The sequence below is a fragment of the Budorcas taxicolor genome, chromosome 6 (genome assembly GCF_023091745.1).
Source record: "Budorcas taxicolor isolate Tak-1 chromosome 6, Takin1.1, whole genome shotgun sequence".
Lineage (NCBI taxonomy): Eukaryota > Metazoa > Chordata > Mammalia > Artiodactyla > Bovidae > Budorcas > Budorcas taxicolor.
The window spans coordinates 35,478,602-35,496,971 of NC_068915.1; the positions used below are offsets into that span (position 1 = coordinate 35,478,602).

Consider the following 18,370-nt stretch of genomic DNA (forward strand, 5'->3'; position numbering starts at 1 on the left):
TGGGCTCGCAGTTGGCCTGAGGTTCAGCCACACCCAGAGTGAGTGGTTCCTTCCCTCCCCTATTCGTGATTGATCTGTTAGCTGCCTTCTGGAATGTAAGCGTGTCCCTGACCCCCTGCCTTCAGGTCCCTTTCCTTTTCCTCTGATGTCTTCTAAACGCACTTCTAACTTATACTGTCACCATTTGGACCCTGGGAAGTTAAAAGAGGAGTCTATCTTTCCGTGCAATTCCACTTCGGAAACGCGTAAGAACAGCTCATATGATTCATCCTAATCCATGTTTAGGCGGCTAGACTTTATCCAGCCAAGATGGATGGGAGATGCTAAATTTTTAATGCAAAAGCTAAGAAAAGCCTCCTTTGTCCAGTGGTTGAAATGGAGGTACACTTAAGAGAATCTCACTCTTTTGAGGATTCTACTGATGTTTCAATAGTTTTTACTTTGGGTGGTTCTAATTTCGTTTTTTACGCAGAAGGTCTTAAAGTGTATTTTGTCTTCCAGTGTGGTGTAAAGGAATTCGTTAGCCATGGATGTTTTCATGAAAGGACTTTCAAAGGCCAAGGAAGGAGTCGTGGCTGCTGCTGAAAAAACCAAGCAGGGTGTGGCAGAAGCAGCAGGAAAGACAAAAGAGGGTGTTCTCTATGTAGGTAGGTAAGCCCTAAATGTCACTTTGATATTTATTTGGGATTGATGGGTTAGGATGATGGATGCTTTAAATGCTGGTATTTCTCACCATTCCTCCAAGTGATGGGCTGAATCAGAGGTGTGTGTAAGTAGGTGAATGTGTGTGTTTGAGCTAATATACAAAGTGGGGCTATTTTGTTTTTCCAGACTATTTAATTTTGCAGTAATAGTTAGAACTTTGTTTCTTTTTTTAAATGAATGTTTCTATGCCTAAGTAACTATAGCTCTGAGGACACTTTTAAAAACTCAGTCTTAGAAAATATTCAATAGTATCTTAAAATCAAACTCCTTCATGAGCTTTTGATTTATTTTCATGAATAATATATGCTAATTTCAGTGTATTCTAATTTAAAAAGTAAGACGTTGATATAATCTTGAGATATGTAAAGAGAGACCTACTGTGACCCTAAAAAGAAAAGGACAGACAAGTCTTTGGAGTTACTTCTTGTGACCACTTGGTAAGTTGGGGACTAAGCTCAAGAAAGTGCTTGAAGGCTGCTAATATCTCTGAAACATTTATATAGTTCATTTATCAAATGATACAATAAATTAGATGCTTACTGTTTTTCCTTGTTTATAAATTCCCACATCAGAGTATTCTTGCAGTGAAGTGAAAGTTGCTCCATCCTGTCTAATACTTTGTGATCCCATGGGCTGTCCATGGAGATTCTCCAGGTTAGAATACTGGAGTGGATAACATTTTCCTTCTCCAGAGGATCTTCCCAACCTAGGGATTGAACCCAGATCTCCCCAGGGATTGAACCCAGGTCTCCCACATTTCAACTGGATTCTTTACCCGCTGAGCCACAAGGGAAGCCCAAAAATGCTTGGGTGGGTAGCCTATCCCTTTTCCAGAGGCTCTTCCTGACCCAGGAATGAAACCAGGGTCTCCTGCGTTGCAGGCAGATTCTTTACCAACTGAGCTATCAGGGAAGCCCTACTCTTTTTTTTTTTTTTATCTTGAACTGTGTTAGGTTGGGTGTTGTTTCACAAGTCACCTGGAATTCTTTGGGTGAAGAAATAGGCATACACATAGACACACACTCATCTATAGGGATACAAACAGGCACATGAGCATACACTCACACACTGCCCATTCTGTCTCTTTTCTCCTCTGAGCTTTTCCTCCTTTTTCTCACATTCTCTGGTAGCAGGTGTAGCAACAGTAGCCAAAGGATGAGTAATAAAGTGGAGGATGAGCATAATGGATTGTGTAGAATACTCTATGTCTGTGGGGTGAAAGAAAGCTGTATCGTCTCTTCAATATAGATGGACTGAAGAAAAGTTATACTTGGAATGCTTTTTATGAATATTTCTCATATTTTTTCTCACTGTTCATAGACTTTTTATTTTGGTTTAATCTTACCACAAACCTCTAGTTAAATTACTCTTTATCTTAAAATATATTTTCAGAAAAGCATTGAATTGAAACATGTTACAAGAGGTAAAAGTCAATGAGTTAATCTCATTTTTTTTCTTGTGAAATGTGGATTGTATCTTTTTAGGTGGAATTTGGAATACTGAATCAGTGACATTTAGATAATCAGTATTTTTATATTTGTCCTCAATGTTCCAAGTTGTACAAATGCATGCTTTGTAACCATTCCTTGATTTCAGTTACTTTATAGCTTAGTTACTTTTAAGATTTTTTTTAGTTGGATAATATTGATTTATTAGTTTTGAATGAGTCCAAGAACCACTGACTATTAAATTAACATGGTGCTGTTTTCCAGGTAATAAGCAGGATTATCATCTGGAAAACATTGTACTTGTTTTCATTTTCACCCATGAGTTTGGGCAGATAAAATAACTTAATTTTTTAGAGATTAATTCTGTTGTTTTCTCTGAAATTATTATATGAAATTTCAATTTGTTTATGTATACATATTTTAAAAAATAATCTTCAGTGTTCATTATGGTATTTAACAGAGTGCATTCTATATACTATTTATCAGTTGATATTTTAAAGTCAATTAAAAGTTGAACACAAATACATAATTCCGGATGAAGTATGACCTTGTGAAGTTATAGTACTACCAGGTTTTGGCAAGCTTTTTCCCTAAAGGGGTAGTGAATAATTTTAGGGTATGATGTCTGTTTCAGCTTTGCTCTCCTGAAGTGAAAGCAGCCATAAACAATAATTAGGGTGACTATGGTCCTATAAAACTTTACTTACCAAAACAGCTGGAGAGTTTATTTGGCTCATAGGCTATAGTTTACTGACTCCTGATAAAGTAGGAAAAAAATGTAGATTTGATGTCAAACTTAAATTCCAGTCCAGACTACAGCACTTTTTAACCTCTAGGATAATGGAAAGGTACTTAACATATCTAAGCATCACTTTACTCATTTGTAAAAATACAATTTGAATAAATGCAAGTACCTTGTAGAGTTCTTGTGAGAACATCATAATAAAGTCAAACCTATAAGTAAAAAGGCATACTTTTAAAAAATTAAAGACTTAATTTTTATAACAGTTTTAAATTAACAAAAAAATTGATATATAGAGGTTTCCCATGTACCCCAAACCCCACACATGCATAACCTTTCAAATTACCAACATCCTTTACCAGATGGTACATTTGTTACAACTGATGAACCTACATTGACACATCATAATCATCTGAACTCCATAGCTTCCATTAAGGATCACTCTTGCTGCAATACATTCTGTGAGTTTGGACGAATGTGGAAATGGCAATCCGCTCCTGTATTCTTGCCTGGAGAATCCCATGGACAGAGAAGCCTGGTAGGCTACAGTCCATGGGGTCACAAAGAGTCGGACACGGCTAAGTGACTAACACACACACACATTCATCATTATAATATATAGAGTATTTTCAGTGTCCTAAAAATCCTCTGTGCTCTGCTTCTTCATGGCCTTCTCCCAACCCCTGGCTATCACTGATCTTTTTCTCTCCATAGTTTTGCCTTTTCCAAAATGTCATATCAGTGGAATCACATATTGCTTAGCCTGTTGAGATTGGCTTCTATCAATTAATAACATGCATTTAAATTCTTTCATGTCTTTGAATGGCTCATTTCTGTCTAGTGCCAAATAATATTCTATTGTCTCAGTGTATCATAGTTTATCATTCCCCTCCTACATCTTGGTACTTGGAGGGCATCTTACTTGCTTCAAAGAGTTGGCAGTTATGAATGAAGCTGCTATAAACATCTGTGTGCAGGTTTTTGTGTGTGCATAAGATTTCAGCTCCTTTGGGTAAATATCAAAGAGCACCACAATTGCTGGGTCATATGATAAAATATGTTTAGTTTTCAAAGAAACCATCAAACTATCTTCTGCAGGGACTGCACCATTTTGCATTCGCACCAACAATTAACGACAGTTTTTGTTACTCTGCTTCCTTGACAAAATTTGATGCTGTCCGTGTTCTGGACTTTGGCCATACTAATACATATGTAGTGGCATTGCGCTGTTATTTTAATTTGTATTTTGAAACTGGTGACATAGGATGTGGAGCATCTTCTCAAATGCTTATCTACCATCTCCACATCTTCTTTGATGAAGTATCTATTAAGATCTTTGGCCTATTTTTTAATCAGGTTATTTGTTTTTTTACTGTTGATTTTTAAGAGTTCTTTGTCTTCTTTTCAGATATTTCATAAATATTTTCCTGTCTGTAGATTGTTTTCTTATTCTTTTAAAATTGTCTTTCATAGAAGTTTTTAATTTAAATGAATTCTCACTTACTAATGATTTAATGGAGTGTGTCTTTGGTGTTATAGCTCAACAGCCATTGCCATCCTTGAGATTATGTAGATGTTCTTCAATGTGATCTTCTAGAAGTTTTATAGTTTCACATTTCACACCTAAGGCTATGATTCATTTTGGATTATTTTCTTGTGAAGGTATAAAGTTGTGTAAAATTATTTTTTTCATGTAGATATCCAGTTGTTCTAGCACCATTTGTTTAAAGACTATCTTTGTTCCATTTTATTGTGTTTTTCCTTTGTCAAAAATCAGTTGATTATATTTATATTTGTGTATTTCTGGGCTCTCTTTTCTAGTCCCTTGATCTATTTGTTTATTCTTTCACCAATATCACATTGTGTTGATTATGACAGCTCTGTAAGAAGTCTTGAGGTTTGGTAGTGTCAGTCCTCTAACTTTGTTCTTCTTCAATACCATTTTGGCTGTTTTTGATCTTTGCCTCTCCACATAAACTTTAGAATCAGTTTGTTAATATCCATAAAATAACCGGGGTTTTGCTTGAGATTGTTGTTGCTCAATCACTAAGTTGTGTCCAACTCTGTGACCCTATAGACCGTGGCACAGTAGGCTCCTCTGTCCTCCACTATCTCCCAAAATTTGCTCAGATTCATGTCCATTGAGTTGGTGGTTCTTTCTCTCTCTCTCTCTCTCTCTCTATATATATATGTGTGTGTGTGTATATATATGTGTGTGTGTGTATATATATAACATGGAATTGTAAAATCAACTTGGGAAGAGCTAACATGTTGTTAATATTCTGTCTTCTATCCATGAATGTGGAATATCTCTCCATTTATGTAGTTCTTTGATTTTGTTATCAAAGCTTCATAACTTTTCCCATATAGATCTTGTATATATTGCATTAAATTTATGCCCAGGTATTTTATTTATTTTTGATGCTAATGTAAATAATACTGTGTTTTTAATTTCAAGTTCTGCTCCATTCATTACTGGTATATAGGAAGGTGATTGACTTTTTAACCTTGCATCCTGCAGTCTTTCTATAATAACTTATTAGCACCAGGATATTTTTTATTCATTCTTGACAGTTTTGTTTCATCTTTCCCAGTCAGATATCTTTTATTTCCTCATCTTATTGCAATAGCTAGGGCTTCCTGTAAAATGTTGAAGGAATGGTGAAAGGGGGTATTATTGCCTGTTTCTGGTAATAAAGTTCCTAGTGTCTCACAATGAAATACAATGTTAGCTGTAGACTTTTTTGGTAGATATTTTCTATCAGGTTGAGAAAGTTCTCTATTTCTAGTTTACTGGGAGGGTTTTTTTAATCACAAGTAGGTATTGGGTTTTGCAAATTCTCTTTCTGCACCTATTAATATGATCATGACATTTGTCTTTTTGAGCCTGCTGATGTAAAGAATTACTTAATTGACTTTCAAACATTGAACCAGCCTTGCATACCTATGATAAATGCCACCTGATTGTGATGTATAATTCTCTTCATGTATTGTTGTGTTTGATTCATTAACATTTCATTGAGAATTTTTGTTAGTGTACTTCCATATGTAGGAGCCATGGTTATTATTGTCAAATAAACGCTGCTTGGTGGCTCCACTGGTAAAGAATCTGTGCCAAGCAGGAGACCTGCGTTTGATCCCTGGGTCGAAAAGATCCCCTGGAGAAGGGAATGGCAACCCACTCCAGTATTCTTGCCTGTAGAATCCCATGGACAGAGGAGCTTGGTGGGCTACCGTCCATGGGATTGCAAAGAGTCTGACAGGACTGAGCAATTAATGCATAATTAACGCATACACACAAACTGCAACAGAATAATTTCTTTGTCAATGTATTTTCTTTCTATAATTTTAGCCTTCATTATAAAACTATTATGAATAACTAGCTTGAAAGATTAGAAGTAACTAGGGAAAATTTTCCTGTTTCACTTATGGCTGAACAAGTTTAGCATACTGTTTTCTTAAGCCTTATGAAAGAGTAATCTCATTCCTTTATAATATACTTTCAACAGCTAGCTTTTAATGCTAATTGATGAACCACCCATAAGGATCAGTATTATTTTTATGTTTTTTTCTCCTTTTGTGGTATCTTTGTATACAAATTTTCAATCAACCTACTTCAATTTAATGGACCAAAAATTTCTCAATCAAATGGTTTAGAAATTATAAGTTGAGAGTGAAATTCAAAAGCAAAAAAAAAAAAAAAACAAATGTAGCTCTCTGCCAAGTATTGTAACAGTAAAGGCAAGAAAATGACCTTCAAAACTCTTCCAGTGACATTCTGCTCAATAAGTAGCAGTGGTCAAGACTGTGGATTGATATCAAACTCCCAAGTCACAATTTACTTCACCTCCACCATACTGAGATAGTCAACATGACATGCACAGCAGCATAACTGAGTCCTTGGCAATGCCCAGGCATTATTTCTGATCTTCTCCACTCTGCAGCTTTGTGAAGTCATAAGAGACAAGAGGGGAATGGATGTGGGCTACATCAGCTTAGGGAAGCCATCAGATCCAGGGTCCCTTCAGCTATTATCTGTTATGAGATCTACTTATCTATAAGGTCTATCTGTCTATCACATTACTGGTGACATACCACTTGGCATGTATTTTGTAGCTTTATCTTTTCATTACAGATTACTTATCAATTAAAAGTTAATCATCAGTAACATATACTACTAAACAATTATGACAGCCAAAAAAAGGTGATTGGTTTGATGCAAAGCAACCTCATTAAGACTTTCTTGTATGTTTGGTTCAGGATACATTCCATGATTTAGCCAAAGATTAAATTATCAGGTATAACTGAGGCAGAGAGAATAGACTACAGGCCAACTGTTAAAATATATTTTTACTAGTTGTTTTTAAAAATAAGGGGTTGAAGGAGTGGCAGGTAGCGAATGATAAATATTCATTTCCCAGTTTTTTGGTCCTAATTTCCTTACATTCTTTGCTGTCTGATAGAATTAACTTTATTTAGCTTATAGGGTAGTTTTCAAGTGAATTTTCTTTTTGTTGTTATTTTCTCCAAGATCATTAAAAAGCTGTATGAAGTACAATAAAATCCAATATTAGAGAGCTGATGAATAAAATTATTCACAAACTTAATTTTAGCAATACATATTAATAAATTATTTGTGTGAAAGTTTGGTAATGGTCAAGATTTGGGGAAAATTCCTATCTTCCCCCTTCTTGAAGCTAGCATTAGTCATACTTCAGTGATAAAATACTGTATTCCTTCTAAAGGCTTGCCTGGTTTCATAGAAACAATATGGGCTTAGGGTCACAGAGCCCTTAATTTGAACATGCTTGTAGCTGGTGACTTCAGACAAATCATTTAACTTTAATTTGTAATTGCTTCATGCAGAATAAAATGGGCATGATTTGAAATGGGGATTTATCACAAACATTAAATGAAATGAAAAATGCCTTTTTCATAATAGATGTTCAACAACTATGAATTCCTTCTCTCCTTCCCCCATCCATTTGTGTTCCATGGGTTAAGTATCTTTCTCTGTACTGCGTTTTAGTAGAGCTTCTGCAGTTCTGAATCCAAAATCATCTTCCCAGCCAGACCCTGTGTTTTCTTACTTTTTCTTTTCAACTTTCTGTAAGTTGATATGTGTAGTGGGACACAAGGGGTTAAAAAGCTATTACTGTGTGCTAAAATCTTAATTGGAGCGTATCCTGTTAGCTTTGCTTTGTTGTATTTGTTGTAATGGTTACTGAATTTCTTTATTTTAAATTTTTTGCTCCCTGAAGATATTTTTACATATGGGTTTTTGAAGAGTGAGATATTGTTTTTCCATTAGACATATTTAAAAGTAGCTCATTAGCAGTAAAGGTGACTTTGAAGTTTATGGTTTGAATTTGTTTGTTTTTGTAGGATCCAAAACCAAGGAAGGGGTAGTTCATGGTGTGACAACAGGTAAGCTTTGTGGAACTTATATTCAAGGATGATATTGAAAATATCTAGTAAGCAGGATAACCCCAGCACTGATCGTTCAGGATGTAAATATAAATAACCACTCTGCCCATAGAGGAGCATTCTAGAAAACATCAGCTTTGTTTAATCTTGATTCTTTATTAAATATTAAATATTTTAAGTATGTTAAATATTTGTTATAAATAAGTAAAACATAGTGTTTGTAGTTGTCAAGAATGATGACTGAATTGACTAGTTTCATTGTTTAACTTATAGTAGTGTAACATTTCAATATTCTGGTCAACTTAATGTTCTGGCAAATAATAGTGCAATATCATATAAGGATTGCCATTTTTAAAGAGTTGAGTGAAAATTTTCTATAGAGTACAATGAAATATTCTGACACTAAATTATACAAATTATAATACTTCCTTGATTCAGAAGACATTTTAGGAAATACCCTTGGGATGATCAGTAAATTATTTATTGTATTTCTGTTTGGCCTAATTTCACCCAAATTTTGAAATTAGGTCTGTAACAAGATTACAATAACTGAATAGCGAAAATGATGAAAATTGTGGTGGTGATGATGAGGAAGAGGAGGATAATGATAGAAATAGAAAAATCACAATTTAGCAACTTTAATATATGGACTTGCTGTGATTGAGTTTTATGTTTTATGTACTCCAAGCTTTCTGACAGGCATGATAAAATAAGATATAATCATACGATCAGATATAAAATATTACTCATATGATGAGAAAACAGTAAATATGGCAGGGCCTCAGCAAAATAACATGCTTCTATTGCTAAGTTATAAAATAGATTTTGAGAAAATCAAATGGGAAAATTAATACAGTGTTTTGGTTAAGGCCACAAACAATGAAGCCAGAACTCTGTAGTCCAAATTTCTGCTTACCCCTTACTAGCTGTGTGACTGTTCTGCAAGACTCATTACCTCTGTGTGATTCAGTTTCCTCATCTGTAAAAGAACTCAGTGAATGAGAATATATATAAATACCTAGAATACTGAAGGCAAATAGTATGTATTACCTAGGTTTTACTATCATTTTGCAGTGAATCTACCTTGAGCTACATTTTTGTAGCTAGTGGAGAAAGGTATTTATATGACTTTTATACATACTTTTATACATACTATATAGTCCATGGAATTCTCCAGGCCAGAATACTGGAGTGGGTGGCTTTTCCCTTCTCCAGGGATCTTCCCAACCCAGGGATCGAAGCCAGGTCTCCCGCACTGCAGGCCGATTCTTTACCAGCTGAACCACGAGGGAAATCCAAGAATACTGGAGTGGGTAGCCTATCCCTTCTCCAGCAGATCTTCCTGACCCAGGAATCGAACCAGAGTCTTCTGCATTGCAGGCAGATTCTTTACCAACTGAGCTCTCAGGGAAGCCGTTTTATACATACTTTTGACTAAAAAAGTTAGAGTATAAAATAAAAACAGGGAGTTCTATGGTGGCCTTGTGGTTAGGATTATGGGTTTTCACTGCCGTGTCCTAGGTTCAACCCCTGTTCAGGGAACTAAGATCTCGCAAGCCACATAGTGCAGCTGAATATAAATAAATAAATAAAAAACAACCCTTTGAAACTAATTCTTCTAGAAGCTAAGTTAAAGTATGCAACATACATTTGCTCTGTTGGAATTCAGTATATATAAACTGCCCTGTAGGGACCTTCTATAAATGGCATGTTATAAAGTATGACTTTTGTAAAAACTAGCTATCAGACAGTTGTAGACTATGCTATATGAAGATAGTCTACTTGGATTAACAGCTGTTCATTGTAATAACTGAAGGAGAATCCATATGGATGAAAAAGCGGATAAGCATGTTGCAAAGTTTAGAACCTGTGGTAAAAATTAGAGAATAAACTAATACTACCATCCAATAGAGGCTATGCAGATGGGCTGTAAGGATAACTATTGACAAAGTCAGAATTTTTGAGTTTTTTTAGAATGACAGAATGTACACATGAGTTTTTGAGGTGTTTGTGTGCATGCATGTGTACACACTTGGCCTGGTACAAGTGACTGAAGTTTTGTACTATAAGGCAATAGTTTGCAAATTGTTTCTGAAAAACAGTAGCCTGCCAGCTAATGTTTCCATGGTTTTAAAATGTTTTTGCATATCCTGTCTTCCTTTTAGCATATTAAAGAAACTGAGCTGTTCTATAGTAAATAAATTTACATAATTTAGTTTAACCCAGGATTTCCAAAACTCATTCGACTTTCTTTCAATAGTTGAGAAAAAAGTGAAAGTCACTCAGTAGTGTCCCACTCTTTGTGACCCCCATGGACTACACAGCCCATGGAATTCTCCAGGGCTAAATACTGGAGTGGGTAGCTGTTTCCTTCTCCAGGGGATCTTCCCAACCCAGGGATCAAACCCAGGTCTCCCACATTGCAGGCAGATTCTTTACCAGCTGAGCCACAAGGGAAGCCTTTTCAATAGTTACTAGAGTTCAATTCAGTGAGTGTTCCCCAGAACACTATGGAAAATCCTTCTAAGCAGGGAGACCATGATGATTTTGGTATGGGCAGTATTTACACCATTGCACAAGTGATGTTAAATGCATTTACATCATTGCACCAAAGACTTCCCTGGTGGCTCAGAAGGTAAAGAATCTGCCTGCAATGTGGGAGACCTGGGTTCGATCCCTGGGTTGGAAAGATCCCCTGGAGGAGGGCATGGCAACCCACTCCAGTGTTCTTGCCTGGAGAATCCCCGTGGACAGAGGAGACTGTCCATGCAGGTTGCAAAGAGGCTGCATGACTGAAGTGAGTTAGCACAGCACCAGTCAATCACCCTGGCAGTAGTGAAATATCAAAAATGTAGTTATAAGTAATCTGGCCATGAAAATTGCAGTAGAATAAACCAGCTGCAATAAGGGCCATCCCTCTCTCATATCAGATAAATTAATTTGTTGAGTAAAGTTATTTCATGTAAAATTCTAAATTCATATTATAAGGATAAATAAATGATTAAGGTAATAACCTCAGCAGTTAATCGGAGAGAGAATTGGTTGCTTTTTATATATGACCTAAAATGTTTATCATGGTACATAATAAATACTAAATAATTGTTATTAATTTTGTTATTACTTTTAAAGCAGGGAAGTGAGCAACTGTTATAAAGTGCATAACATTATCAGCTAATGTTAAAAGAAAAATTTCCACGAGATTCATTTCATTAACTATTTTGTAGAAATACAGACTTTAGTAAACTTAGGCCAGGCGTTTTCTACCTACAACATCCAGGGAAAGTTAATCCTCCCAGTTAGATAATCTGAAGATAAAATCCAGAAAACTCTACCTTAATCCCTGGCTTTTTGATCTCAGGACATTATTATTTCAGTTGTCAGTACATCACATTATAGGAAAATATGAGAGTGCACTTAATCTGGGCTTGTTGAATGACATGCCTTTGAAGGTATTAAAAAATAATTTGATATAAGCTGACTCATTCTCATTTTTTCCCTCATGAATGTATGATATAAGAAATTCCTACTGTTGGAGATCTTCTGCAGGCTTTGATTCTTACACACAGAAATTTGTTATACAATAATGAACACAGTTAATTTTCAACATGTTACATTTTAAATTTCCTTGTTAAACTGCTTTAAAATATAAATTTCTTGTCCTCATATCTGTAATTTGTATACTAATTCAAAACTAGATCTTAATTTTGTAATTTTTTTTAATGTTATAGGTTAGATTTATTGTCTGTTCTAAAAGTTGGTGCCACATTTCCTTTGTGGAATTTTATTGTTAATTAGAGTCAATAATTGTTGAAATTAATGTATAAATTACACATATACACAAAATTTCTTTTAATGTACTCAAAATTATTTAATGAGTATTACTATGAAATAAAGAAAATATGATCTCTTGATTTTGATCAACTCAAAACATACTAGTGGAGGTGGATAGATATACTGGGAAATCAATAATTATGGTGCAAATAAAAAGTTCAGTAGTAAAGATATACCTAAAATTTTATGAGCACCCTGGAGGAGGAAGAAGGACAGTTGTTGGGAAAAGAGGTTATTAACATGGAATTTAACTTTCGAGGTGGATTTTAACAAAGGGGTTTAAGGTCAGTAAATTATCTGCTAGATAAATCAGTTCCTACAGAAATCTTAAAACATGTCTATCAAGGACTTCCCTTGTGGTACAGTGGTCAAAACTAAATGCTTCCAATGCAGGGACCTGGGTTCGATCCCTGGTTGATAAAGATCCCACATGCTGCATGGCACAGCCAAAAAATAAAAATAAATTAAGAAAATAAATAAAATGGTCCACCACTGCTATATGTAAATTCTGCCATTTTTTTATGTAAATAATTTCCTTATTCCTACAGTGGTAAAATCTAATAAATTATAATAAACTACAAAGTACATTTTACTGTGCAGTTTATGTGCATTAAAAAAGTATGTATATAAATCTAGAATTATAAAAATAAACTTTCATGGCTGGCAGAAGAAAAATTATGAATCTCTAAAAAGATCAAATTTTATTTTTGTCTTTGAGATTTTATAACAAATGTTCATTTTCAAGTAAAATTTTCTACTTGTGTTCCTAGAAAAGAAAAAAAAAATGAGAACTTGAAGCCCATAATTCACTATTTTTAAAGCATCAACATTCTGGAAATGTTTTAAAACATGAGATTCCCAGTACAGTTTTTCACTGGCATTTAAATTGAACTTTGCATTGAGTATAGCCATGACTAGTTGGTAGGCATCCACCACATCCCCAGAAGTAGCAAAAGGCAAATATCAAGCAATACCTGCTGTGAACTCTTCCTGCTTTTAGACTCTTGGGGCCACTTTCATTTCCCCCTATTGTCTACACTGAGGAGTGAGACTTGTTTTCCTTTTTTCCTTATGTACCTCCTCAACTTCCATGACCTACATGCTGTATTTGAAACCCAATTATTTTGACCACACTATTACTGTTTAGTTGTGTCAGACTCTGCAGTGCTCTGAATAGTAGCCCTCCAGGCTCCACTGTCCATGGGATTCTCCAAGCAAGAATACTGGAATGGGTTGTCATTTCCTTCTCCAGGGGAATTTTCCTGACCCAGGGACTGGCCCCTCCCAACTGGTGAAATGAAATCTGTACAATAATCAGGTGACTAGCACATAACACTTAACAGCTCACATAGTACAACTCATTGAATTCCTCAGAAAAGAAGGCAGACATTAGATATAGATAAGAATGCAAGACCCCGGCTTTATGAGTGTAAGTGTTATAAGGTTATAATTCAGTTTAGTTGTTCAGTTGTGTCTGATTCTTTGCAACCCCATGGACTTCAGTATGCCAGGTTTCCCTGTCCATCACCAACTCCCGGACCTTGCTCAAACTCATGTCCACTGAGTTGGTGATGCCATCCAACCGTCTCATCCTCTGTTATCCCCTTCTCATGCGTTTGATCTTTTCCCAGCATCAGGGTCTTTTCCAATGAGGCAGTTGTTTGCATCAGATAGCCAAATTATTGGAGCTTCAGCATCAGTCCTTCCAATGAATATTCATGACTGATTTCCTTCAGGATTGACTGGTTTGATCTCCTTGCTGTCCAAGGGACTCTCAAGAGTCTTCTCCAATACCATAGTTCAAAAACATGAATTCTTTATAGTCCAGCTCTCACATCCATACATGACTACTGGAAAAAGGTTTGGGTGGAGAGTTGTCTTGTTTCCTTTGACCTTGAAATTGTTAAAAGTGTAGAATCTCATCTTTTACTGCTTTTTCATAAAACTCTTAATTAATTGAAACAAACATTTTTTATTGCAGCTTTGTTTATTTGATATTTGTATGGAGTTAATATAGAAAGATTAATTCAACAGTTATATATAGTCTTAGATAATTTTTGATATGAGATCGAATCTCTTTCTAAATCTAATCCCAAACTATTTATACCATCATCTTAAAATTTAACTTATTTTTAAAAGCCTACCGTGGATTCAAGTCAATGTATGGCAAAACCAATACAGTATTGTAAAGTAAAATAAAGTAAAAATAAAAATTAAAGAAAAGAAAATAAAATAAAAGCCTACCGAATCTCCATATTTTATTTTTAATGAAAAGAAATTAAGTGTCCTCAACAAACCATTTCATTTCATACTTTAAGTCCAGCTCTTTTGCTCCCATTAAAATGACTGAAAATAAATCTTAACACTAAAACTCATTCTGTTTCAACTACCTGATGCTTCGTAAAAGGATCAGCGTAGTCATCCCTCCCTCTGTTTTATTTCTGATGGTACCATGTGAGAGCGTGTATATATTCTGTGACTCAGAAGGTGTGATGAAAAAAACATGCTGAGTGAGATCAAAGACTTGGCATTGAAATTGAAATAAAGAAATATTTCATGCTGAGTTTGATACAACTACACCTGCAAGCCTTGCTTTCTGTAAACTTTCTTTCATAAAATGTAAGAGCGAAATTGCTTATAGCCCTAAATTTGTGATCATTAGGCTTGAAACACCTTTAAATATCTGCATGATTGTATAGACTGTCTTGGCAAAGAATCTGTGTTTGGCTAAGCCACGCTCACTTAGCAATCTCAGTAACTTTTTCTTCTCCTGACTCATCAGTTATCTACGTGTGTGAATATAGGTCTTTGGAAGTTGATGGTTAGTGGAAGTGAAATTATTCCTAGTGGCTGTTGGTCCACCATCCCTTAACCTGTCATTGTTTTTGATTCATCCCAGTGGCTGAGAAGACCAAAGAGCAAGTGACAAACGTTGGAGAGGCAGTGGTGACAGGGGTGACTGCAGTGGCACAGAAGACAGTAGAAGGAGCAGGGAGCATTGCAGCTGCCACTGGCTTTGGCAAAAAGGATCATCTGGGCAAGGTAGGACTGTGTACGTCTTGTTCCATTTCTAAGCTTGTGGATCACCATTGCATTTTCAGCAAGGCACAGAGGCAAGAATAAGATGCTTACTTGCGGGAGAGCTGACTGAGCTTCCCTCATTAAAAAAAAGTACCCCCTTTATATGTATTCTTTTTGGAGAAACTCACCCAGATAAATACTGTGAAAATCGCACAATAAATGTGATTGTTTTATTTCCTGGAAAAAAAAAGTTAATGAAATGAACAGTGTAACAAATGTCTAAAAAAGCCGTGACATTTCAGAAAGAATGGGTGCTTTTATGTTGGCTGTGAATCTTGGAATTTTTCTTTGTTGGAGTATAGCAAAGGCTTTGTGCCCAATCTCTAAATGTTCAAAATGAAAATCTTTACTTGATTTCTTTATAGTGACATCATCTCTTATTAAATGGCATATTTGTTTATTATATAACAATTCACTGACAAATATATGTTTGTGGAAACGGAGGGGCTTAAACTATGATCATGGTTTTGGGGTGATTTTAAAATTCTCAGAATTCTCACTTTTCCTTTCTTGACAAATATGAGACTCTAGGAAAATTATTCAAGAGTTAGGACTTTCATTTTAAACAAATAAGCAACAGAAAATGAGGTATCAACTGGAAGATGAACATTTTACAAAATTCATGACCATTAAGCAGATTCTTTTTTTTTAAAATTGAAGTATAGTTGATTTATAATGTTGTGCCAATCTCTGCTGTACAACAAAGTGACTCGGTTATGGTCGTATATATATTCTTTTTTGTATTTTTTCCATTATGGTTTATTCCAGGTGATTGGATATAGTTCCCTGTGCCACAGTAGGACCTTATTGTTATCCATTCTAAATGTAATGACTTGCATCTACCAACTTCCAACTCCCAGTCCATCTTTCTCTCTCCTCTCCATCTTGGCCACCACAAGTCTGATCCTATGTCTGTGAGTCTATTTCTGTTTTGTAGATAGGTTCATTTGCATCATACTTCAGATTTCACATATAAATGGTGTCATATGGTATTTATTTTACTCTTTCTGACTTTGCTTAGTATGATAATCTCTGGTTGCGTCTGTGTTGCTTCAAATGGCATTATTTTGTTCTTTTTTATGGCTGAGTAGTATTCCATTGTATATATGTCACACCTTCTTTATCTGTTCATCTGTCAATGGATGTTTAGGTTGTTTTCAAATTTTGGCTATTGTGAATAGTGCTGTTACAAACATAGGGGTATATGGATTCTTTTGAATTATAGTTTTGTCTGGGTATATGCCCAGGACTGGGATTGCTGGATCATATGGTAAATCTATTTTTAGTTATCTGAGGAACCATCATCGTGTTTTCCATAGTGGCTTCCCCAACTTATATTGCCACCAGTAGTGTAGGAGAGTTCCCTTTTCTCCACACCCTCTCCAGCATTTATTATTGATAGACATTTTAACAAAGACCATTCTGACAGATGTGAAGTGGTACCTCATTGTAGTTTTGATTTGGATTTCTCTAATAATTAGCAACGCTGAACATCTTTTCATGTGCCTTCTAGCTATCTGTATGTCTTCTTTGGAGAAATGTCTATTATCGTATTCTCATTTTTTTGATTGAGTTGTTTGCTTTCTTGTTGTTATCGTTGAGTTGTATGAACTGTTTGTGTATCTTAGATATTAAGCCCTTGCCAGTCACATCATTGGCAGCAGAATGATTTTTGGTTTTTCCCTGCCACAAAGGCTTCCTGGCTATTCTTTAAATCCATATAGTGTACCCTTGCCTTGACTCTTCCCATTGTCTAGAAAGCTCTTCTCCAGTGTAAGTAACCCTGACTCACTCCCTTATCTCCTCAGGTCTTTGCTAAATAACACCTTCTCAGTGAAGCCTACCCTGACCTATTTAAAATTGGAGCCATTCTCCTTACCTCTGGTGTTCCTAATTTTTCTACTCTTTTTAAATTTTTGACCAAAGCATTTATCACCTTTAGAAATAATAACTGGCTTAATTATTTTTATGCATATTGTTTATTTTATTTCTTCCCTTCTGAAATGTAAGCACTATGAGGATAGAAGATATTAGTTTGTTCACTGATATTTCACAAGTGTCTAGAAGAGTACATGTAGGAGAAAATTAAGCAATTTGTATTACATTAAGACATAGAACAAGGAAATAGGTGATGTGTAGAGTGACTTTTATTTCTGTCTTTAATCAATATGTGTGTACTATAGCAACCATGGCTATTCAACTATTCAAAAGTTATCATCAAAATGTTTTGGAATAGATATCCTGAAATCTGTAAGAAAGTATTTATTTACTGACAAACTTCCCTGGATTCCTTCCACTCCTTGTAATCCTATGTAGCAGGCCTACATGAATGGGTCATTAAAACAGTGATAAAACAACTGAAAATATGTGACATATTGAGATTTTATTATATGTAGTTATTACATTGGTCTGCAACAATTGATTCTACTCATGGAAAATCTGGACTGGCCTTCCAGTGAAGTTCTTCATCTAATACTTAAGTATGTGATTGATGATAGTATTCCTTTGTGCAGAATATGCTCTTTAAATAATCTTATTGCTCATGCTAATAATTACACTATTTCCGATTTCCATCTAAAATTATAATTCTACGTGTGGCTTTATTCTATTTTCAAAACTAGGAAGGACCCTCAGGTTTTAGTACAGAGGCAACTAACATGTTTTGTTTCCCAGATCCTTGCCAACATAATGGAAACTATGGACTCTCTTCCCAGAAAAATGTACATACACACCCCAAAGGGCTTAATGGGATCATGGAAACCCATCAACAGACAGAGCTCCTGATTTAGACCAATTTCCCGACTGTACAGATGAGGAAAGTTAGAGAGGGGAAGTGCTCAGGCCAGGGTCACATAGCCAATTGTAATAGACTGGATTCCAGCAGTGCTTTTCCGCCTGCTATTGTCACATCCCCAACCCCTTCCTCAAAATTTACCTTCCTTTTGAGTTTTCATAAATAGAATTATGGACAAGCAGATTTAACTGGAAAAATTATTTGCTTCAGAATATTAAGAAACTAGGAAAGCTTGTACTGTCCTTGTCTCACCCCCATTTAATGTGTACAATGTAAATTGAAAATAAGGCATGAAAATGTTTCATTTCTTATGAAATTAGGCTTTGTACACTTTTAAAAATA

The 18,370-nt window shown here is 35.3% G+C and overlaps 1 protein-coding gene across 1 annotated transcript in view; it reads left to right on the forward strand.

Moving 5' to 3' along the window:
• Nucleotides 1-526: 526 nt before the first annotated feature.
• The window catches only part of SNCA (synuclein alpha), a 153,111-nt gene continuing 135,267 nt past the window's right edge, over nt 527-18,370 (forward strand). The window contains exons 1-3 of the mRNA XM_052642221.1: nt 527-647; nt 8,281-8,322; nt 15,053-15,195. Of these exons, the coding sequence (XP_052498181.1) occupies nt 527-647; nt 8,281-8,322; nt 15,053-15,195 (306 nt within the window). The remainder of the gene's footprint in view (nt 648-8,280; nt 8,323-15,052; nt 15,196-18,370) is intronic.